The sequence below is a fragment of the Gallus gallus genome, chromosome 3 (genome assembly GCF_016699485.2).
Source record: "Gallus gallus isolate bGalGal1 chromosome 3, bGalGal1.mat.broiler.GRCg7b, whole genome shotgun sequence".
Taxonomy (NCBI): domain Eukaryota; kingdom Metazoa; phylum Chordata; class Aves; order Galliformes; family Phasianidae; genus Gallus; species Gallus gallus.
In genome coordinates, this window is record NC_052534.1 from 11,444,366 (window position 1) to 11,470,123 (window position 25,758).

Consider the following 25,758-nt stretch of genomic DNA (forward strand, 5'->3'; position numbering starts at 1 on the left):
AAAGATAAACCTTTCTAAGGAGTGATTTGGAGGAGACACCTACTTTAGAGACAGGGAGATTAACCTGAAGTTAACCCCTGCGGAACACTCCAGCTACCACCTCTGAGAGAAGTGTTTTAAAGAGAGACCTGCTATAAAATACTCTTCCCACAGTTTCCAGGTAATCTGAAGCATTTTTTCCCCTCAGCAGACTGAGTATGCTTGCCCACCGTTCTTCATTTTTTCACTCAGTCTATTCTGTTAAGCTAGAGACTGTGAGAACAACTGAAAGTTCTGTTTCTTTTTTATCATTGAAAACAGATAAATCCAACCTCCTATGAAAAGCCAGTAAATTGCAAGTTTTCTTTAAAGCTGCTTTTTTCTTAACCAGCATGAAGACTGGAATCCAGCATACATCCTCATACCAAGCTAACATGTGTCTCTGTATTAAAAAGCGTTAAGGTCTGGTCTTGTGTTCAGTCCATCATACTGAACTGAATTTTCCTGAGAGGTTACTTACAGCACAGAATTCTTCAAAGGATATTCTTCCATCACCATCCTTATCTGCATTAATTATGGTTTTATCTACAATTTGCTGTAACTGAGTGTCTTTGAGATTGTTCCCCACCATCATCTTCAGCACCTGAAAGAGCTCGCCATTTGAGATATAACCATCTTTGTCCATGTCGTAGATGCGAAAAGCAACTGCAGAAGTAAAACAGACATGAAAAAAAAACTTTCAGCAACAAATGAGGTCAGAGAAGAGCCATACACCTTCACGTGCTTTGCAGTAGCAGAGCAAAAGGCTGTCATCACTAACGGAGAAAAAAATACTGTGTTTTAAGTGAGTGTGAGCTTTGCAGTTTCATTCTGAAAAACACAGAACACCAAAAACAATACAGTGAATAGGACTATGAGAGGGTTTGGAAGAGAACAGTTCAGATGTGTTATTTAGGACTGTTTTAATAGCAGGACTCCATCAACACTGAACTGGAAAATCTCCACTGCCCCGATTAAAGTACCCAGGTAACAGTCCATTTGCAAGGGAGGCAAAAATTACAACAGATGAATCAAAACCTCACCTGGTTATTTTGCTGCAAACTATTTCATGCAAGACTGCATTTACTTTCAGCATTTCAATATAGCAAATTTATTTCCTAAACTTCTATTGTGTCTCAGTTACTGCAGGCTGCATCCATGCCTGAACCCATCCCCTCCTCACACCAAAGGTTGGGTCATGAGTTCTTGAGATGCAGTTCTCAAACAAGATGAACTCAGTGCTGTGCTACCAAACTACCAGAAATCCATTGCATTTTTAAGTTCCTGTAAAGTACAGCACACTGCTAACAGCTTTGTGGGTCCTTAAATGTTTTTGTGACTTCTTTTTTCATTTGGGAAGCAACTGAAGATACTAAACCTCCTGAGCCCTCCCTGCAGAAAAGAGCGCTGCCAAATGCTTCACACTACTGAAGAAGCGATCAAGAACTCCCCAGCCACCACAATGGTTTACCACTTTGAAGAAGAATCCAGAATCCAGCCTTACTGTTTTCTCAGTGCTACCAAACAAGAGTATATTTTGGAGGGGTCAGTTTTGTTTAGGAAAAAAGAAGTCAAAATACTTACACCTCAACTTCTGTTCCTTATCTCCTTTGACACTGAACTGGGAGACTCCTTCTATAAATTCTAAAATACAGTACAGAAAATCATTTACAAAAAACAGTTCATTTTTAAATAAACCACAGAAAATTTCACTATGCAGAACTGATATTGACAGCTTCCTGCTCCCACCCAAGAGAAGCAGCTCTTGGTAATTCTATTAATCACAGCTCACTGGCACACACAGCATAGCATGATCTTTCCTCTTTTTCACAAGGGGAATCTGAACAGTAACACACAGCACTTGGAAATGGATACAAAGGAAAAAGCCACAAGAAGCCAATATTTCAGTTACACTATAATTCTCCCTACAGAAGTATGAGTGGGTTTGTAAAGTCCAACTCTTCGGCTTTAGCCGAATATTTTTTCCATATTCATTAACATTTTAGAAGTCAGCTCTGTTAGTAAAAATGAGATTTATTAACATTCCCCAAATAAAAGCAAAAAGAACATATGAACAACCTTTTCTAGTGATGAGCTGTACGAGAGATCTGTATGAGCTCAAATGGATGTTAGATGTTGCCACTTCTGAGAGTCAGAAACTGTTAACAAAGTAGGAATGAAGACTTCTGACCTGCTAATCTATTTAAAGAAATATTTAAGATACATTCTTGGACTTAAAGTGAAAACATTTGTTTTTCACTTGAAGTGTCTATCTAAAACCATTAAAAAGACGACTCCCATAAGTGAGATGTCAACAGAAAAATGTGGACCTCTTGCAATTCAGAGAACTGTTCTCAAAATACTTCAGGAGATCTCAGAGCAGGCTGATGACAAGTACAACTTGTGCACAGACACACAGACACACCACTTACCATCTAGCCCGCTTTTTCATTGTTTCCTCAACCCAAGAATATACTCCAGCTAGCATCACAACTGCAAGTCTGAACGAGTGCACTCAAGAGACACTGAATGGGTACTCATTAAGCAGTACAACCTGGAAAGCACTGTTACTGAAGACATTGTCCTTTTCAGCATCACTGACTAGCATAGCTCTGCTGACACGGTATTAATTCCTAGTAGAATTATTTTATTATTCTCATTAACAAGCTGTTTTCACTCAGCCTTTTGTACAACGGGATGTCCATCTAGTTCCAAGGCTCCATGAACTCTGATAGAATGCCACCACTTTTCACAACTCATTGCATCTTACCTTTGAAGTCCACTTCTCCATTGCCGTCTGTGTCAAATATATCTATTACTCGCTGTACCAACGGGTTCTGTTGCAATTCAGGTAAAGACATGAACTCTTCCACGCTCAAAGAACCAGAGTTGTCCAAATCAAGCTTCTTAAATCTCTTTCCTAGCCGTTTAATCTCATCAGCATCAACTGAAAGGAAAAAAAAACACCTGTTCTCAGCAAGGCTTCCCAGTAACCCCTCTGGCAGTTAACCTGCTCTCTGACCAGTATCCCTCCTACAGCATTACAACTACTTCATATTTGCATGGAAGGTTATGAAGATAATGTCAATCTCTGAAGACAAATACAGGCTCTCCTTCTAATAAAAACTTACCTTTTTTCCTCCCTGCAGCAGCCATAGCACAGTCAGTCAGCCCTGTGACTCACCGAATGCCACGTGCTGACAGAGCACTCTGAAGGATTGCAGGTACTTAGCTCATTCTAAGGCAGGCAGCCTCTTATGAGTGTCAGGTGTGATGAAATTAAAAAAAAGAACCCAAATTTTCTTAGGAGATAGCATTATGTTTACATTGCGCTGACATATAAACATTAAAGAGCAAATAGAAGGTATTACCTATGATGTATATAATGCACCGACCCTCTCTTAGCAGACCAGTGAAATCTCACTTCCAATCTTTATGGAAAGGATAGCACTGACTAAAACTGGAAGACTTGCTTCCTAAGCAACCTCAAATGCTTTATAGTTCTGTAATTTCACAGAATCCCAAAGGAGAAAATCAAAACAGTCCACAGTACTCACAAGTATATAAGCAAAGACTGAAAATGAAACCTGCAACAAGTTCTGAGTGTGCTCTACGTTGAGCTCATGACCACACATACAAGTCAGCCCCACACTGCTACAGCTTTACGCTGTTATTACACTCAACACAGACTGAAGCAATTCTGCCTTCACACTGGGCTGCTCCAAAAGCCAGAGAAGGTCCCTATAAGCTGTGCTAAGAAAGCAGTTCTAACTGAAGTTAGTCTTTAGCTGTAACAGGACCTACAAATATGAACTCAAGAGGTACACTTTGTTGGGACATTCAGCAGAGACCAACTCACAGCACACAATGCTAACAAGTGGCTCTGCACTGAAAAAACACAGTCTATCATTATCTGCTGGGCATAAGAACCCCAGGTAAAAGTTAACTGCAAATGCACAACTGCTTGGACACAAAGTTACAAAACTGCAGTGCTTAAGAGAAGAAGCACTACTTCTTTAACTTTGAGGCTCACAGTCAGAAGGCTTTTTTTCTTGAAGAAGGAAAGATATTGGGTACCTTTTTAAACAGGTGGAATTAAAAAGCGTACAGTCATATTTCAGTGGCATTTTGTTTTTGTAAAATGGCTTTCAAAACAAAATCATTAAATAATAAATTAAACAAAAGGATGCATGCATTCATTCATTCACAGTATGACTTATGTTAAACGTGAAGAGTTTTTGTCTGTCCTTTCTCCCTTCGGTTCAGTGATCGGCTGTGACTGCTCTCTCCTGCTGAGCTACTTAAGGATTTTTTAAGGATTTTGTTTCCTTGGTTTTTAAAGGGGAAAAAAAATCCAACATTTATGTATAGGAGCAAATTCCAATACTCTCCAATCATTTTTTGTTCAGATTTCCTCTATGGATACACACACACACACCAGTCCTCACCTACGTGTTCCCTTCTTACCAGGCTGCTTTTCCTTCACTATTTAGCAGAAGGCTGACTTCCTAAAACTTAATACAGCAATCACCGAGTACTGACTTAAGTTATCAGAGGCTGAAAAATCAATCAATCAATAAGCACATATTTCTTTCCTTCTCTAACATCTCCTTACCGGCAACCTAATGCTCACACAAACATCCTGCAGCTGCAAGGCACAGGATAACGCAGAGACAGCGAAGGTATTTGAGCCAGAAGGACTGATGGTGGCAGCAGTAGGCAGCATTTTACAACACTCAAGCTCAGGAGTCCAGGATACAGAAGAAAGCACTGGGCAATCCAAGGAGGTCCAAGTCCACAATAGTGTAAACAGGGTGATACCACCACTGAGCAAAATAAGGAGGATCAAGCTTTGTTTACATCACTTGAGGCAGAGCTTGCCTGTGACTCATCGCAGTGGTCTGAGCTCCCTTGAGCTCTGGCTGCAGCGAGCGTTCCTCTAACCTCACGCACAAGTTTGCCTTTTTTGTGCTCTGCTCCCCAGCTGATGTAAAGCTCTGCATGCCCTTTACTTTCAAGCAGCCAAGCATCCCATCAGCTTATCACTTATGCCTTACAGAAGGACTAACTGGCAGAAATAATACCTGCTAAGTGATTGTCTTGAAAAGGCTTTGCTAGCAGTTTGCTAAAAACATCAAATCATTCTGTTTTAAAGCATAACGTTATTTATGTTTCATAATCCATTTTGAATTCTTTTCACCTTGTAGCTAAACAACAGTATTTTCAAACAGCTCTTATATCTTAGCATTAAGATTCCAGAGCCAACCAGACCTGCTTCTTATCCTGAACCCATCTGCACACATCCAGAAACGTGATGAATAGGTTGAAGTGCAACAACTACACGCTTCCACAGAACAGCATACAGTTATTGTGCAGCTCCATTTCAGCACAGCAGCTGTACTTCTAGCTGGTCACTCACTGCTATGTTCACGCATACCACTGAACGTATCACTTCTCCCCAGCACAGAAGGTTGGGAAGGATGATTCACGTGTGTGCATGTGTGTTTGCATTTGAAAGTTTGTTTCAAGCTGTTACTCACATTGCTGATGCTCGGGCTGTATTATAAAGAGCCCTCGGTTGGCAACTCCTAAAGCTTCACTAAAACAAATCTCAGGTGCAACATACTCCGCTTTAAAAACAAAAGTTGTTTTTCAGTGACAGTAGAAGTGCACATGCATGGTTAGTTCGTTAGCTGCCAGTAAAAGAATACCTTAAGAATACAGATCTCTAATTGCTTTCATATTCAGATGTGCCATCCCTCCATTGCTGCTGAGCACACCGTACTTACAGAGGCACCTGCACAGCGTGCTGACCTCAGAAGAACTGCACTTCTGAAGCGTGTCTATCTAAATCAAAGATGTATTTCAAAGATGGGCTTTTCAGACCTTATTAAAATACTGACTCGAAGCTGTAGCTAACCAACAGCACACCAGTAAACGTGGTCACAGGAAGCCTAGCCTATGCTTAAAAAACAACTGTATGAGCAAGGATATTAAGGCATTAGTAAAAAATAACTTCTGGTACAGAAAACACGCTCTGAAATGTTACGATGGAACAAAAAAACACCCGTTTTCCATAAGAACGGACTGCAGAGGTCTCAAAATAAACCAGAGGCAAGAGCTTTAGCTGAAGGTCTCTCCGCAGCCCGCTCTGCTGCGTGAATATAATGTTTCAGAGTAGCAACCAAGACTGCCATGTCAGTCTTGGGGATCACATTTCAAAAAGATGACGCCCTTGAGGACACATTCAGCCACTTGTCTTGTATATGCTTACACACAGCTGGTCTAATCCTTTTCATGACTTCAGATGTGTCAATTACAATTTCCTAACTTAGAAAAGATATGAGTCTCCTTAACTTAGAACCAAAATAAAGGTATAAAGCACGGTCTTCTTTACAGTTTTTTGCTATGGTAAATTTTCCTTATATTTTCCACAATTTGGCTAACATCAATTTTTTTTGCCATGTGCTCAAACAACACAGCTAAGGAAAAAAAGGTATATTTTAGGGAATTTGACAATGCTTATTCACACACTGAAAACAAATCATGCTCTAAAATGAAAGGCAGAGTTAAAAAGATACTGGTGGGTAGCTAATAGTGTGCTTCCCATACACAATGTCCTGAATTTGCTTTCTGTAATGTCAGATTTTAAAACAAAAACATTCTTATAAGATCAGACACTGAGAAAGTAGTTAGTGCAGTGCTGGGGAGGGCTATGACCAAACACCCCCAGTGCAGACAGCATAGATTTGTTATTGCTAACCACCAGCCGCCTAACAACCAAGTCTAACCATTCAAAATCCCTATCGAATGATCTTTAAAAACACCTTCTGGTCTTCCCTGAAAAGCTTTCATCTTGTCAGCTGACAGCTGCTTGGAAGCGGCATGTGCACACAGCATCTGAAGAACAAGGTGAATGCCTTCCTAATGGAGTCACTCACAGATGTGCTGCAGGAGCATCCCTGTGCCACCCCAACACCCTGACATCCTCCTCATTATTTAGGCATGCAGTGCAACTGTCCCACTGACCAGTTACAGTCAACAAAAGGGGCACCTATGATAACTAAGTCTTCCCTGTAGTTTTTCTTCTCTACAATAAGAAAGGGCAAACAAGCTGAGTAAAGAACCTTCAGATTCACAGCTGCTGCAAGTAAGAACAGCTTGTCCTAGAATCTCAAGTTTAAAATACCAACCTGCTGCTTACAACTCAGGCAGAGATACAGCCAGTGAATAAAACTACTCTCAGAGACCAACTCATCCCTAAGGAAAATCTGACCAGGGGAGCATTAGCAGAAGAACACACATGTATGATTTAGAAAAAGGCTGCTAATGTCTTCACAGACTATGAGAATCTACCCACATACCCGATTTAACAACACATATTGAGAGCATATCGCAGCAATGTAATGCTTTACTGAAAGGTGTAAGATGCTTTTCACACGTAGGTCTTTGCTAGCTAATGACTACTTAATGTGGCATAGAGGATTTGCCAATTACTAGTGAAAGCCTGAGTTCTCTGAAATACATTTAGAAGAAATCCCTGTGCATTTACTTCTGTGTTACTGTTGGACTGCTGATGAGCGCTGCAGATCAGATATGACCAGCACTGTGAAAGCAGTCAAGGTAGCCTCTGTTTTGAAGGATTTATTATCCTGTTCGAAAGCAAGAACTTGAGAACTGAAGAATGGTAACTTCAGTTAGCAGTCCATGCACACATGCACAGCTCTACGCGTGATTTAGTGCTGAAAAAAATGCCCAAGGAAAAAAAAAAGTTACAAATAAGCACATCCAGCATAATACCACAGGGACACTTCATAAGACAATGCTTTCTTGGGTTGGTTTTAAGCAAGAAATAGGTCAGCATTTTCACAGCGTAGCCTAAACGCATGAGACAGAACAACTTTATGCTCACACGGCCAAAAGCAAGTAACACCAACTTAGTGGCTTCTCACCTACGTGCCTGCTGCAAGCATACACAGGAAGGAGATGGAAAAAAAAAATCTTTCAGCCTCAACTTCTCTTTTCTCCCAGGGTGCCAAGACAGCTTGGGCAATATACTTAGCTCCTGAGATAGCACATCCTGCACCACAAGCTGTTCCACGTCCCTGAGGAACTGGCATTAGGACTGAGAGAAAAGCCTGACTGCCTGTACTAAGTTATAACGCTTCACTGCAGAGACACCGAAATATGAAGCAGGCTTCTGATAGCTCTAATGGGAAAAGTGCAGCATAAAAATTAGTCCAACAGAAAAAGCCTACATTTTTCAAGGACAATCTTTCACTTATTTTTTGTTACTGCATAAACTGAGTAACTTTTCAAGCAGCAGATTCAGTACATTCATATGTGGAAAGTTGTATGCCATCTCCAAATAAGATTAACCTCTATCAATATAACAGACATTAAAAAACTTACAGTGCGAGCACATTTCCAAAGGGTAGCTTGCCTCATTTCCCTGTAACACAAAAAAGAACAAAGACAGTTATCCCCAGGTTAACTCGGAGCAATTATTTTAAGTTTCAGCATTGGAAAGATCTCAAACAATACAATTTATCCAGTAATATAAATACGTATTTTTTTAAACCCAACAACCTACTACAGGATTTCACTAGGAAAGTTCTGTTCCCAAAGCACACAAAGTAATATTAAACCACAGAGAGGTCTCCTCTGATGAGAATTCCCAAGGAAATATCAGGCGGCCACACGATATGGATTAGTAACGGCAATCCAGTGTTGCAAAAACAAAAACAGAAGTCACCAATTATTTATGAATTACACAAACGCTTCTTTTCAAGGTAAGATAGGATAAGTTAATTTCAAGACTTCACACACGCACACAAGCTGCTTTACCATTTTATTTTAAAAGAACAGACATATCCTTAAGATTCACCATACAAAACTTTACTTAATTGGCAAAGAAAATCCCAGCACGTTCTCCCCTTCCCCAGAGGTTTCACACCGGAAGAATGATAGGAAAGAGTGGCTTACGTGTCCAGAAATGCAGACACTATAGTTCAAAGGGCTATCTTAATATGCTCCTGCATTGTAGCCGAACAAGAAGTTACGATTTTAAATCCATGTTGCATTGCAGTAATCACAGCAAGGGAAACAACAGCTATGGGGATGCAGTCTCTGAACTTACACAAATCATACGGACACATGCAGAACTTAAGAGAGACCTGCAACTGCTATGGCATGAACTCCAAAGACACTAGAAATGAAAGCCAGTATTATTCCTCAAATGCCCTACTTGGAGCCAGAGAGCAATACACACACACTTCGTATTTATTTAGGTTCAGTTAGCAAAGAAGTGACCAGGTAACTGAAGATGTTCACAACCAAACCTTCTCAAAAGATATCTGTGAGAGTGTTTTACAGAAGAAAAACCATAGTTGAGACTGAAACACGTTCTGTTCGTAAGAGGTTCTCTTATGGTGTGGAGCATAAGGGATCCCACAGCTGAGCACTGGCACAGAAAGAGTCCTCAGAATTATGCAAATTGCACACAAACAGAGATCACTTGACAGAAGAAAAAAGAAGGGCATTTAGCCTGGAAGCATGCAACTGCATTTCCTAATACGGACAGGAAGGGGCAGAACAAACATCTCATGAATTTAAGCACGTCTGAGAAGTGTTGGTGTGTGTGTGTGTTCGTGTGGTTTGCTTTTTTCTCTATGTCCATTAGATACATACCTTCACTATTCTTATCCCCCCCCCCCCCCCGCACCCCCCCATAACCCACAAGTTCTCTTTAAAAAAGGTACCGCACTTGCTTTATGAGAATAGCAACAAAAAGAACTGCAACTTCTTCCCCAAACTCTTCTTACAGGGAGTCAAAGTAGCAGAAAAGAAACAGACAGGGACAGTCTCCCTGAAGCCTAAAAACCATGACTGACATATTCAACAGGAGAAACCTTCTTCACTGCAGCTGGGAATTGAGGAGAACAGCATCAAGTGGAAAATCTTGGATGGAACCCAACCAAAGCCTCAGAAAAAACAGTGAAGACTAAAAAAAAGCAGCAGAAGCCCAGCACGTGTATATGGTATAAGGTATGGGATGTAAAACATGGGGAGAGCAGAATTTTGAAACAGGAAGAAACAGGAACCAGGGGATCCAGCTAGGCTGCTCTTAAGACATGAGGCCATGAAGAGGCAAGAAAAACACCACACTGGAAAGCTGCAAATTAAAGGAGAAAGTTGAATTAAAACCAGTGCACTTGTACACATACAAATATACAATCAAAACTGTATTTAAAAGACCATTCTCAGCACTCAGATACTTGGTGAGATGCTGGGACAAAGTCGATTTCTAACACAGGTCATTGAAATCAATCTAGCTAAAGCAGTGTAAAATGCTTCTAAAAATTGAGAAGGAAACAGGAATAATTTTTTTCAGTTAATGAACTAAGTGCAATGTTTATGAACATTCTTACTAAGCATCTAGATGCTAAGTAAGCATCTAAGCCAAAAACCAAGCTATCTACATGAAATTGTCCACAAAAATATTTGGAGAGTAGAAGAAAAAGTGAATAAACTTTAGCTTAGGTCTTCTGTGAAATGTTAATGCTAACAAGAAATGTTAAGAATACTTACCTATCCAGGACTGGAACAGCAATCGCTGCAAAAAAAAAGTAAAAGAAAAATCTATTAAGTGACAGTGCAAGAGTTACTGTCTATTCCGTATTTGTTAAGTTCTATTTAAATGGGGTATTTAAACAAGCAGTTACCTGTTCTGGATGGGCTGAGTGTTCATTTCCTTAGGAGTAAGTTTCTAAAGCATTTTCTTCCTCTTTCATTTCTCTTTCCGGCAAGAAGAAAGGTGCGAGCTACTCACACCCTGCTCGTGCCAAGGTTTAGATTCCTGTTTGCACACCTATGACCTGGGTAAACACAAACGTGTTCCTACATCTCAGAGACTTGTTCCTCAGAGATGGAAGTTTAATGATTTGGTCTTGGAAGCTGGCATCTTTCACCATGGATCAAATAAGCCTTTTAAGAAAAGAATGGGTGCCTACTGTCACTGGTACAGTTTTAGTGCAAAAAGATTTAACATCAGGTAGTACTGGAAACAGTGGTGGAAAGTATCACTCTGATTGCATGTATTAACAGACAGTAATCACCAAAGAATTCTAATTATAAACCTCATTAAAAAAATAGCATATTGAGTTTATTTTATAAAGTTTTAAAATAATGGTACTCAGTTACAAAGAGAAAATCTCTTACAATTACAAAATCTCCAAAAAGCAGCTATTTGAAGGGAGCATATAAACAGGAGGGGAATGGCTGTTTACAAGGGTGGATAGTGATAGGACAAGGGAGAACAGTTTTGAACCGAGACAGGGCAGGTTTAGGTTAGATATTAGGAGGAAGTTTTTCACACAGAGGGTGGTGACGCACTGGAACAGGTTGCCCAAGGAGGTTGTGGATGCCCCATCCCTGGAGGCATTCGAGGCCAGGCTGGATGTGGCTCTGGGCAGCCTGGTCTGCTGGTTGGCGACCCTGTGCATAGCAGGGGGGTTGAAACTCAATGATCATTGTGGTCCTTTTCAACCCAGGCCATTGTATATTTCATCTCTGATGCAGAGATGACTTACATGTGTGTAGAGAAACATTGTTCTGACAAAATTTTAAGATTGCCAACTTAAAAAGAAAAACATTATGAGCATTTCCTGCCAGATCCACACTTAGCATACCTCACATAAGCAAGTAGCCTGCCACGTACATCGTATTAGCACATTTAGAAACGAGTGACATATGGCTCCTTGAAGAAATGCAGCTTGTAGAACATCAGAGCTCCACAATGTATTTATTTGGCACTTACACCTAGTATAAAACATGCTTTCCTCCACTGCATCTGGGTATTACTACCATGCTGCTGGAGTTCAACTCCTTTCTCTTGAGTTACACGATTAAAAACAAGCAGCTGGAACATGAGTGGTATTTTGAATAGCCTCATCCTTCTTTAATGGTCCTGAGACTTTCTTTGATGCTCTAAGATCCCTACAAGTTACTTCCTGGTTAATCAGCAGTAAGATTGTGACTTTGAGACTGAAATAATTACCGATCAAGGAACAGTGCAGAGTCTAGTAACAGAAGGCTAACCAAATTCTGAATGCTGAAGAAATATCAGTTCACTCAAGATGAATTGAAATACGCCACAAAAGTAATTTCAGAAGTTTGCATGGCAAGTAGCTTGCTCCTTTAACAAAGCGTTGTTTGTAATTACATTCTTCACTGATCTTCCTCCTTTCAGCAGCTGTGCCTTTTTACTGGTTAAGGATAAACTATTAATGGCCTTTAGCCTTTTCTATAGATTACCCATAAAAAAAGTGTGCTTTGGTTTCTTTCTTCAACAGTTACTTCAAATACTCTTCAGTCTCTCTGCTTGAGATCAGTGCTGTACATGCTCATCCAAGGCAGGCTGGTTAAGGGCAACTATCTTGACAAGTTTCCTCTTACTGAGAGAGCTCTGGACAGGAAAAAATAAAATGAAAATGGCACGTAAATTAAACAATCCAAACTTCATAGCTGCAGTAGTTTATACAAAAAAGCTTGCATACAGTAAGACATCAAATTGCAAAACTGTTCCACATACAATAAAAGAGATCTAGAAGGTATATTTTGCTAACGTATGTTATTTATCAGCATATATTTTCCTAAGTTGTTAGAAGCTTAAATCCAAGAATCAGCCTGTAGGCAGTTTTTTGCTCTTAGATAAGCAGACCTACACGTGTTTAAATGCCAAAAAGCCACAATGTCAGTTTAGAGCTCATCACAAATTAGTCCTCAAAAGGTTATACATGACTGACTACACGTAGAGCAGATGAAAGTTTGATTGTTTTAAAGCTTTTTATTTATTTCCATAACCAGACAATACATTAATTCAGAGTGCAAGCTCTTGAAATGAGTTAAGTACATACAGGAATATTTGTCTGGCATTTGCTACAACTTCTGCAGCAAGTACAAACAAAATCCCTCATCCTTGTTGTAAATGGCCTTAAGAAGTGCATGCTGCCATGATACTGAAGTCGGCTGTTAATCCTACGTACCAAAGCCTCCCCCAGAAAGGCAACATCACCAGTGTTTCTGCATTTGTGTTTGATGCATGGGCAGATGATGAGGCACTGCCAACGTGACTTACAGTGTACTTACTGCATTTGCTCCTGCACTTTGTAAATTACTACAGGAACAAACCCACGTGCAAGTGAAACAGTTAACCAAACTATGTCGGTTAGAGGTCAGAATTAGAGATTAATCAAGATAATCAACTGCAAGTCTCAAACTACACAGAAAGCTGTTTTCTATCATTTGTTACTAAAACTAGAGAAGAACGTATGTGTTATGAGGTAATACAGCAGAGACTTGCAGTGAGCATTCAAAAAGCCTCCACAAACATGCAAAATGTTCATTTCGCATTCTTCATACCACCAAAATTAACAATTAGTAAAATTACCTGTTGCAGAGAATTCTTCTTCCTCCTCCTTAGATCTTGTTTTCCATGTATTGATGTTTCCGAAGGTTTAACAGTGAAGAAGTGCCAGCTTGGTGAAGAGTTCTGGTGTTGGGTTTTTTGTTTGTTTGTTTTGGTAAGTGATCATAAATGAGTTATTAGAGCTTTGGCTGTCACATAGGTTCGTTCCATATTCTTCATTAACAGGGAAATGGGCAAGCTAAATTAAGGGCAGTGTTTATTATGAAGGCTGCAAAAACTTCTGCATAAATAGAACATACCACACAGACATATCCATAGTTGCTTAAACATTTCTAAGATGAGTTTCAGACCAAGCCCAGGAGGCTCTGAGCCACATTAATACTCAACTATTTGCATGCATGGTAAAAAAAAAAATTCAATATCTCACCAACTGTAATTTGTACTTTTAATACGTGACTTACTGGAGCAATTAAAACCTACAAGGAGTTTACCAGAGCACAGATCAAAGACCTGCCCAAGTTTCTGTAGATACCACAACAGATGTGGCTTAAAACAAGTCATGCAGGAATAGCACACAACTGCAAAAAAAAGCAGCAAGAACATCTCCAGCCACCCTATTCAAGAAACAGCATGAATATGCTGTTTGGTTAAATCAAATTCATGAGGTTTGTAAGGGTTTCCTTTGTTTGCTTTTTTGTTTGTTTCCTTGTTGTTTTTAAAACAAATTCCTCAATCCAGAGAAGCAGAGCTGTAGCCCGAGAGCAGCCTGTAATACCACAAAGATCAACGAGTTGAGACAAAACACCTTGCTGATGATCACAAGCAAACGTGTGAAGATGTCACTATAGATAAGATCACTAGCAATGCAGCATTTGTGTTTAACTCAAAGGGCACTGAGGCTGCTTTTAAGCTTTTCACTGCAGCCACTAAGAGTAAAAAATTCTATTTAAGGATATCACAGCATAGTTACCAGCAAACAATGACTAAGCTAAAATTAAGAGCTGATAATAGGGCAGACTAACTGCCAAAATATAGAAGTTAACTTCTTGCACTGCTACACAGTACTTGCTTTGAGTAAATACAAAGGACTTCCTTCTCACAGATGTACCCCGGACACTGAGTGCAACTCCCCCACAAACACTCACTCCTCAGAATTAGAAGCTGTCCAGAACAAAACTTCTCCTTGAATAGTGAAAGAATAAATCCACCCTGATGTTCTCACAACCACCCTCATGTCAGTTAGATGTTGTGATTCAAAAGGATTAAGCCAAGAACTGAGATGGCTTAAGGAGGCACACAAAAGTTGGAGCAACTCAACTGTTGCGCCGTTTACCCCCAAATTCTAAACCACATTTCAAGGAGTCTGACCACAGAAAGAACTAAGTGAATTAGGAGGGTATAAACCTAAGTTTAAGGTGCGTTACTTCCAAGCTGAACCCAACTCAGAAGATTATTGAGCCTACTGAGCCATCATATGAATTAGTATTTTTAGAGCTTCAGCTCTGCTTGCGTCCCACTCATTCACATATATCTATATCTATATTTACTCGTGACCGTCACCTTGTCTGTCCAAAGTTCCAATACATCATCTTAAATCTGGGAACCACCTCGTTTATCTTCCGGAATTTGGATGTCAAATCTGATCTCCATGTTACACTTCAGTGTTATCCATGTAAGCAGTAGCAGGAATGAAACAGCAAGGAAGCACAAGCAACAAATTCTCAAAAGGTATCCAAGGAATTACAGAAGAACTTGAGGGGCAAGAGGAAGGGGCAAGGAAGAAAGCCATAAAAGCAGCAACAATGGTACCAGGTTTGCAGCAGAGACTCCAGTAAAGGACTGGGGCATTCGGCTGCTACTTCAAAATTATGCTCTCTTGCTCTGCTCTGCATAAAGTTTCCACTAAAATAGAAAAATTATTATTCACAAAATTTCAATATCTGGAGCTGCCATTAAATCTTGAACTTATGGAACTGCATCAGTCATGAAAGAAACAGAATGGAATACTTCTCAAATAAATCTTGTAAGATTACATTAGCAAAACAAACAGGATTTTTACGGGAGTGTGAACCATTTGGTTTTTTATTCTTTACTCAAGCAGAAATGAGGTGCAAATTCCAGCAACTGAAGATTTTTTTCTCCCAGCCATTTGAACATAAGCAACATCTACAGAAGTCAACTATGATATTCATGTTTTGACCATAAATCTTGGGGTTTAGTTATCACGGCCTACGAGATGTTACAAGTTCTCTAGGTATACAGAGACAAGGGATGGATTTAAAACCTACCGAATTTTAGGATGTATACTAAGCATTAAAACACAAAGATTAGACTTTAACAGTGACTTGCTTTTAAGTTACTGCTTTTACAATATATTTGTTTTCTGAATTATGAGTGTGGGTCATTAGGAGAAGTCCACAAAGAAGAAAAAGTTACAGAAAGGCAATTTATTCTACTACAAGAATTCTTTAGGAATTTCTGTAGCAATTTTAGCTTCTTTGACTCAGCTATAGCACAGGTTCTTGAAGCTTCTCATGTTGAGGACACTAAACCACACGCATCCCACAATAAAGAAAAACAGAAACCAAATGCTGCTATCATGTCGTTCTTCCATCTTTATGCAAAAAAGTGCTAATTTTTCCACTTTAAATCTGCCGTGGTAAAGGCAGAATGTTCTCCTTCACTTTTTATTCAACTAACAGAAATGTTCTCCAGATGCTCATTCTAACAATTATGGAAAATGCTGATAAATGTTTTCAACGGCTCAGATAATAACTAACCAATCAAGTGCGTTAGAATCTAACAACCTTTTCCCTTCCCCAATCTACTAGAGATGGATATAATTGAGAGGTTTTGCCATCTGAAATACTATACCAGTTCCATTTGAAAATAAAGAAGAAAAAAGTAAATTCTTCCATTCTACCACCATATTTTGGTGCAGACTCTATTCAAGGACTACAGCATAAATGGTGGCCACTTGTACATCCACCAAGTGTAAACATGGCCATAGGGAATGATGGTATTACTTGACTCAACAGTTTCAGTTTAGCTGCTTGGAAGGTTTATCAGAATTCTGAAAAGCCACTGAACTTTCTGTTCTGTTTTCACCCTCCTAACTCAAAGGGGAAGACCACTTGCAAGGGACAGGTCTTACAGCTCACGCTAGTGCTAACCAAGAGCAAGCGTCAAGAAAGTCTACAAACACTGTGTGGTCAAAAAAGCACACTGGCAGGAAAAGATGCAGCTTGTTTCAACTTACCTTTGGAAGATTTCAAATTTTAAATTTGTTACTCATTAAATAGCCTCCATTCATTAACCCTGCCTCTGAAGAGAGCACTCGGTATCATTCAGTACTGAAGGAACTCAAAAAGAGATAAATATCTAGTTCTTGAGCATGACATTTAAATTGCAGACATCAGAGATAATGAAGCAAGGCAAAGGGGATTGCTGGATTGGGGATTACTGTAGGGATCAAGTCGGGCTAAAGCAGTTACAGTATCCTGGCATTGTTGTTCTTTGCAAGTATGCAAAAATGTCTGAGTTCACACTGACACATTTAAAAAGACATATTATGAAAAAGGTGTTTTGGATACGTTTATTATATTTGTTGGTAACAGAAGAGGTGATGAGTCCTGAGAAGCTTCTGCCCTGGTTAGCACATGGGGCTCCACCACACAGCCCCTCAGCCCAAGGAGGTTAGGAAGGTTGCACGCCTCTGGCAGAGCCTGCCCATCCCTCCTTAGTCACCACCTAACGCAGACAGGGCTGTGCTCAAGCTCTGTCAAGCATTTTAAGGGAAGCCACTTGTCCTCGGGCTGGCAGCGGGCCAGCCACTTGGGCTGTGCTTTATTTAAACCCTACGCTGTTCAGGGGTCTCCTCCAAAATGAGATATTAATGGCTTAAGGCCATCACAGTCAAATATCTATTCTAGGATATCACAGGGAAGCCCTAAGCCAATGAAGCAAGAAGTGAAATTAGAGAAAGCTACTGTCGCCAAAATCTCTACCAGACAGGAAAGCTAAAAGGAAACAGGGGTACAGTTATAAAAATTCAGTATCTTCAGCATGCCCTTTTACTTAACTGCTATCAAAGAAAAGACAGAAATAAAAGTACACGTATTCAAATGGAACAGAACCACCTGTTTTAGATTTTAATATTTTGAAGTGCTGAGGATCAAAGGTCAACGTTGTAAAATCTGGCCAGTTATGGCAGCAACTGTGATTTGTATTTGTATATATTGATGCCATAGCCTTTCCAATCTGAAATCAGTTACAACTGTAAAGCTTTCAGAAGAAATAAAAGGTTTCATGATCTTGAAGGTAAAATGAAGAATGTGATTTAATCACAAGTCTATACCATACACACACCACAGTGCATTTGCTCATCTGCAGATAAGCTAAAGGTGTCTGCAAGAAAAAAGTTGCCACCTAAGATAGACTGATTCCTAAGAACACAAGAGAAACACCAAGGAACACTTTTCAAAGTAGAAAGAATAGAGACAGAAAACAGCTTTACTGCAAAGTCCTTTTCCCACGTCTGTATGTGAAAAGGAGCCATCAAGTCCAAGGGCACAGTTAGTATCACCAACACCATGCATGGGATATGTGCCCACCTCACAAGGCACCTTAGGTAGGCTGGACATAGATACAAAAACAGAAAGGATAATTGGGTTGCTTTGAACCTACTGTAACTTGAACGTTGTATCTGTAATGTGTTTTGAATATTAAAGCTTACTGTTTCATTTGATGAATTCCCTGACAGTATTCATAAGATGTCAAGCAGAGAGAGATTTAGCAGCACTGGAGACAAATGTAGCACAGTCTTTAAAACAAGGTAAGAAAGAGGCAAGATTGTACCATGTTTAGAAAAGAAATAAATAATCCTTGTCTTCTGAAGGAGAGAGGAGCAAAACCTCGTATGTATGAAAAACCACGAACTTCCATGCAAAATAGCAAGACATATCACTGCCAAAACCTGCCAAAATACTACAACCTGCAAATAAAACTTCAGAGACAACAGTGTTAGGAACAGACATGATAACTTTAGGAGCTAAGGCACGATTCCCTGCCAGCCATGGGACAACTTCACTTTTGGCAGTTCCCAGCTATGGCTGCTGAGAGGACACAACCCCATCTACTTACGCAATCACTGCGGAGCTGGCATTTCTAAAGCTTGCATGAGTAGTGAAAATTCCCCAAGCGCTATAATTTGCCGAACATAAATGAATAATGAACTCTCCAAAAGCCAAGGACGGGACAGTTTCTCAGGAAGATGCTGAAGTAACTTAACCTTTTGTAGGTAAAGGTTCTGTCAGCACTGCACTGAGGTTCTCACGCAAGTGAGTATGCGTTAGGAAGCCAGGATGGTTCTCTGTACCTTCAAGATAAGTCACAAAAAATTTACAAGGCAGTAATTTAACTGCTCCATTTATGTTAACACACTGGATTCACCCATAAAACCTCCTACTAGGTTTACTAGTGTAACTGGCAACAGCAGAGAGCTTCCAGGCACACAAGTTCAAGCTCAAAATATGGAAGAACTTGTCAGCTATGTGCCATGTTGTCACTAGCCGTTCACAACTACTTAAGCCATTAGAAGGCCTGAACACTCTTGGCAAACAGAGGTAATTCCCACTGACAGGTAAGATGTGGTCTCAAGTAAGGTGATTTTTCACAAAGCACAATCTCTTGTTTTCAAACCACATAAATCAAATTTGCACTATCTGAAAAGCTGTTGGGGGTCTGTACTCTCAAGCAACATTCTAGATTACTGCAAATTCAGAAACCTGGCATTAATCACTCTTTCAGATGCAGTCAACGTAAAGTCTTAAGACAGGGACCAAAAAAAGACAGCATCAAGATAGCATCCCAGCCCCCACTACAATTGCATAAGCCTTACTCAGACATTCGCAGTAGCTCTAAGAGAGATGGTCACAGTCAGCAAACCTGTAGTGACAGAACAGCGTTAACAGTCCTGCCTGTTCAGGAATATTAGTGCAAAGGAAACAAGCACACAAAGCTCTTCTGTGAAGTTCATTCGGTGCCCCTAGGAAGAGACCACAGCAGGCTTCTTTGGAGCCTCACAAGATGAATGCAATGAGCTGCCTAACCAACCCACCCCAAAGCACTGCCCTAACACGGACAAAGACACCTTGTGCCACATGCTAGTAACAACAAGAACAAGACTGTGCTGCCCAACCAGTAATCCAAGTACAAAACCAGCTACAAGACATACAGGTGACGTAAGCTTAAAAACTACACTAACCTTTATGAATAACAGAAGTGAAGAGTTTTACAGAGCATCTCAAGGAAGTCAATAATCTTTTTCCTATGCAGAAAAGGTAAAAAGCGTGATAAGATTGTAACTGACAACTGTGGTATTACATTATTATTGGAGTTAAGGATCAGCATCTTAAAGAAATGACAGCAGGGAGAAATGACCTGAAGAGAGAACTAAAAAAAGAAACAAAAAACCCCAAAACACATCACACTGACCTTAGAGACATTAGGGGATACAAATTGGCAATTAACAACCATTTAAAATCTTCTTTTGCTTAAGGCTGATCAACAATGAGGAATGTTCTCTCTTTGTTGATAAATACCAGGATAGAAAACCCAAGCAACTGCAGGCAGCGTGTGACTGTATGAAAGAAAAGCAACTACAGATTATTTTTCCAAACCTGAAGAGCAAAGGAAACCAAGCCTCATTCAGCGTTAAGGCAATGCATGCAAGCATCACCAAAAATCTAGGACTTAGCACAGTTTTCACCAGTAATAAAAAACCAAATCATGCTTAAGCTACTATCTACCATCTCACAGCCTGTCAAATCATGAAACACGAAACTACCATGAGTCAAGCCACCAGTTTTACTGGTAAAATACTGAGCAGGCTCGTAAGGCTCCCTTAGCTTCTCCCTTTCTCTGCAACAAATTGGAGGTAAAGTTTTTGTCTGAAGTGCTCAAAGCTTCCATGCCAATACAAAGTCATGGAACAGCAGTCAAACCAAACTGAGAACTAACCCTTGGCTGACCTACATAAAAATAGGAAGAGTTCCTTTATTAAAAGATATTCATTTGACCTAAAGCCATATTGAACTCCAATTTGCTCTATTATAGATACTCTCAGAAGGCTGCTTTTAAGTATGCCAATTTAATCATCGGCACTTCCAGGTACTATAAAAACAAGATAAACTAGGGAGCTTCAGCAAAGAGCTCTCCAGAACAACTGAGCAAGAACTCAAAGTATTGCAATACATCCCCCCAAAGTTAACAAAAATACAATAAAAAATCATATATATATATTCTCTATGTACTTCCAGCCAAATGCTATTGTCACTGAGCCCAGAGGGGTGTAAAGATGGTTTGTCTTCTCTGTGCAGTGCATGTAACTACGCTTTAGCACGTTATGGAAATTATGATTACTTGTTACACTGCTTGGAAATTTAAACTGATTTCTGAAATGTTTTTGAAAAAGGTTAAAGGTAAGGATTTGCATGACCTGCAGAATGAACAACCCTGCCTCTTCAAAGTATGAGCTGGGACAATACAAAAGCAAGTGAGCAAAGCTAACAGCAGCTGTCTTCTGAAGCCTCTGAACTTCCTTAGGTTGCTTGTACCAAGATCAGATATAGCACTGAAAGACAGAACAGGCGGCAAGAAAACTGATAATCATTAGATCAGTTTCACACAACTAATACCCAAAGCTACAAGCACTAGAAAGGAGAAATACTACTTCTCTTTGCAGAGGGTTTTCCAAAAGCACCAAATGAGCCATAGCAGTCAGGCAACACCCGGTAGGAAAAACAAATCTTTTCCTAACTTCAGCATGAAAAGACAACAAGGTCTGCTTGGGACTATACAGATGTATCTGAGGTATGTGTTAGACTGAGGCAAACATAACAGATGAGAACCTAGCTGGAAATCAAATGTAGCATGTTATCTAACAGCAAAGGAAAATGTAAGTTAATCTATTCGCTCCAGAATTATCTGGTAAATTTCCCTTACCATAAAAAGTTAACTGAACTGTGCAAGTGAAGAATAGAAGATCAGTATCAGCAAACCAGTTACCAAGGCTGCTTTTCTGGAGGAAAGATGAGTTAGACATAACATTCACTGTCCTGCTGCAAGAGGTATTTGGAAAGCAAAAAGAAGCAGCAAAGACACATTCTATATTACAAGAAATCAAGATAGCACACACTACATCATGTAATAGTATCAATTAGTATAGATACTATTATAACGTATTACAGTTGGCTATAATTCCCTTTTCCTGGAAATAGGTTAGGAACACTCAAAGCAATGTGACCAGTGCATCTCCCTCTACCAACTGATTCTCTTAAGTTCCTAGATTTTAACAGATTATTCAGCAATGTGCTAATCGCAAAGGTTAAGGCTATGGGAACAGTTGCAAGGATATTTTTAAATGGATCTGAGACGGCCCAGGAGAAAAAGAAAGCCGATGCAGTCAGCAGTGACAGTTTAAAAGAGTCAAATGTCCCTTAGTGGAGAAGTTTAAGTGTAAATTGGAGAGTGCCATCAATTCACATAGTGTAAGTTTCAAGAAAGTCGCACAGGTCAATGCACAGTACTTACTCAATTAAAGAGTAGTGTAAGAGCACTGAATCAAGTCGCATAAATAGATGTGTCACCAGCCCCTCCTCCTCATTTAAGCAGCTTATAAAGAGTTTGATACCACTTAGTGCAAAAAAGGGAAGTCTGAATTTAAGAGAAGGGAGATAAGAGTCTTACGGCTGGCCAGCAACTAGAGCCAAAATGGAAACAGCACTTCAATAAAGATCATAAAGAAAAGTAGATAACAAACAGAGTATCCCTCATACCTACCACAAAAAGGGCTGGAAAATGTTACAAAGAACTGCGTAAAGGACACGCATCTAGAAACTGAGACAGATGTCCAAAAATGGGACTTGATGTCATGAACTGACATGAACAGAAACTCAAGGAGCCAAAGGTGCCGAATTGGAGAGGACGTGCAAAGCAAAGGAAGAGGCAGGCTGTGCTGAAGGGAAGCGGTTGCATAGATACAGAATCTGAAAAATAGATACTGTACTCTGGTATTCTTAACCGTGTCTAATAGTTGCTCCTAATCTTAATACTTAGCTCTTCTTTTCACCCAAAAAGAAAATAATTTCATCAGAACTTACAGCTGACAGATATTGAGACATTTTAACAAGCTCTGGTTTGGTTTATGACACTCAGGGATACATGAAGAATTAATTCCGTCAAGAAGAAAGATGATGAGTCATGGTTTGAAAACAGGCCCTTCCAACACAGCAATCCAAAACACACGGATCAAAACCTATTATAATTAAAATATCAAGAATTTTCTAATACATTAAATAGGTATCTGGGGCATTACAATTCAAATGGAATGGTCTGAATTTCTAACACTGCTTCTGGTGAAAAAGCTGCCATGCAAGCTTCCAAAGTCTTCCAGTTATGATCACCACAGACTTTCACACCAGAGGAATGCAAACTGACAAATAGTAGAACACAAAAACGCCGAACTGCTTTCGATTCGCCTTCTTATTGCTAAGAAACATTTCAGAGCCTTGAACAGTTTTCTTCATACAACTTGTACGACGGAGGAAATGCTGGCTTCTTCCATCTCTCAATGGTGAGGTGATTATCCATCCAGGAGTTGGCTATGTGACATATTCAAATGCAATTAACAGCAGTATTTTCGGTGCAAATATTTAGCACTCAGTAGCCAATACAGATGTGTAAGCACTTTTACTACAAGCTAATAGAGGGAGGATACTCAAAAGACAGAACTAAAATTCAAGCCCAGTTTTGGTAGTTTATAAACAAGAACAGATATATCATATATTTGAACAACTCTCCAAAATGTAACTTACTTTGGCTTGCCTTTTTTGTAAGATTCATAGCATGTGCTAAAGAAAAAATTCCATCATCCTTTCAGAAATCAAAGCTCATTCATTGTTCTAATTAGCAGTAAGGTTAAAATCAGCAGTCCCAAGAAGAGCTGTAAATTTACATTAAAAGTACATAAAAGCAAGCTTGACAGTATGCTCAAAGCAGCATTAAGGGAATTACTGCTATCGATAGGATCCACAGACTCCCAAAATAAGCCCAGTAGCTGCACCCCTGCAGAGCCCCAGGGACTTCCAGTTGCCCTGGAGGCTCACAACCCAGAATCCATTCAGCCCACTTCAAGGCACAGCCCCAGTCACTGCACCCATCCACCAAAGGCTTTGACTCAGCTGCGCATGCATACACAATCTACCCACAGACCATAGGCTACTGCTGTCCTTCTGCAGCTTCCCACCTCACCTCCTCATAGGCTACGCTTTCTAAAGTTTACTGCTTGCAAACTTGGAGGCATGTGATACACATACATTCATATACCAGCCTGTAAATCAAAGAATGTAAATTTAAAATGAGTATTTTTAGTGCTGTTTTGAGAGATGCTGGGAAACACAGGTTAATTGACTTGACAAAACAACAGCACAGATGCTAAATGACACCCCTTAGAAATAATCCACAATCAAACTACTGCTAAAAATCACTTCACCTGTCACCCAAATCAACTTTTCCCAATTCTTTGGGAATCCTTATCTACCCTGCATCCTATTACGGAACATTCCAGCACTTTGTTATTACATACAACACCTATGTATTAAAAACCATCACCTTCTACTTCCTGTCAATTTTAGGCCCTTCCTCTCACATGACTCTTTGTTTTCTCATCAGCAAAGGGAATGCGACTTTCTAGCTAACTCAGGCCTCTCAAAAGAGAATGCTTCACAGCTGTCACAACTCTGGACAAACTCGGATTTAGCAACGTTAGAATGGCACTCAAATGTTCAAGACTACATAAGATTCAAAGTTATTAATATAGTTTATGTTTTTGTCACTAACGAGATTTTTCAATACGCTGTCTGACATCATAACAACAGCAGTGGTGCCCTGTGCCAATGCTTCCATTTGTATGATTACTGAAGGAATCAACTATGTTTTGAGCAAAGTACTTCAGGGAAAACTACCTGAACTTTTACTACAACTCCTGAAAAAATGGTTTAACAATATGTAATGAACTGCCATTTTATTTAGGTATTCTGATCTAAACATTGACCTAAAACATTGTTAGTGTGCTAAGATAATCAACTGAAATCAAATATAGAAATCAAGTCTATTTAATTCTTACAGCCTTTTTTTCAGGTTAGCAGACCTACAGGTAATCAAGCTTTGATCTGTGAAAAATGTCAAGTGCTCTTTCAGTGTCATCAGCACTGACTCAGTATCAACAACACTGCTCAGACACCAAGCCTGTTAAGCAGCAGCTCAATAGTAAATTAAATTTGGGGAAATGGTTTCAAACTAGAAGAGGGGAGATTTAGATTGGATATAAGTAAAAAGCTTCTTTCCGTAAGGGTAGGACAAGAGGTGATGGCCTCAAGCTGTGCCAGAGGAGGTTCACGTTGGATAACAGGAAAAGAATCTTCTCAGAAAGAGTGGTGAGGCGGTGGCACAGGCTGCCCAGGGAGTGGTGGAGTCACCGTCCCTGGAGGCACTGAGAAAAGGGCAGATATGGCACTGAGGGATTTGGTTTATTGGGCATGGTGGGGGTGGGTTGACATTTGGACTATACCATCTCAGAGGTCTTTTCCAACCTTAGCAATTCTACGATTCTATCCTTAAACCTTTAAAAGTTGAGGAACATACTAAGATCATATTTTTGTGTATATCACAGCTGAATTCTACTCTTCCAGTTGGTAGCTGTGTTCTTCATAAAAACATACTCCTGGTTTTCATTTCTGGGCTTTCCCTCTCTTATCCTACCATATCCCATCACACCCCATCCTCCCAAACTCCGGCTGAAGTTCTTTAGCTAACAAATGTCTTAATACATTTTTAATTCCAACTTTAACTTACTTAGGTAATGATATAATTGTGCTTGTGATCTTCAGGCTGACTACAGAAGCTTTTTAAAGGCACAGTATCAGCTTACTGGGGGAGTTCCGGTTCTTTGCCTTAACAGTTTGCTTAGAAGTGTCCGTCAACACAGACTCCACATTCACCTGAGTGTATTAGCTCTCATAACCTGTTTACAGCTCGGAAGACAAGACTTTTATTGACACTTCCTGAGCAATGCTGTCCTTTAATCCAAAGCATCTAAATGATTTCTGAGACTTCTTCACCATAGCTAAGTATTATTTATATCATTAGGGTTTCTTCATTACTTGTGAAACAGAGTGTCAACAGAGCTTGTAAATGCCAAGTTACGGACAAGTCGGAGAGTTCCAAGCCTCTTTTGCTGGATAGCTTCCATT

General features: G+C 39.8%; 1 protein-coding gene across 4 annotated transcripts in view; it reads right to left on the minus strand.

Annotated features, from left to right (window-relative positions):
• Window positions 1–25,758, minus strand: part of PPP3R1 (protein phosphatase 3 regulatory subunit B, alpha) — a 33,555-nt gene that overhangs the window by 2,700 nt on the left and 5,097 nt on the right. For 2 of the 4 annotated variants that reach the window (NM_204376.3, XM_046938402.1), the window contains exons 2-5: window positions 8,431–8,470; window positions 2,789–2,965; window positions 1,603–1,662; window positions 500–684 (exon numbers count right to left, since the gene is read on the minus strand). In NM_204376.3, coding sequence (NP_989707.1) covers window positions 500–684; window positions 1,603–1,662; window positions 2,789–2,965; window positions 8,431–8,470 — 462 coding nt within the window. Of the gene's footprint in view, window positions 1–499; window positions 685–1,602; window positions 1,663–2,788; window positions 2,966–8,430; window positions 8,471–10,608; window positions 25,301–25,758 lie in introns of those variants that run through there. The other 2 variants (XM_046938401.1, XM_046938400.1) reach the window with 2 other exon arrangements.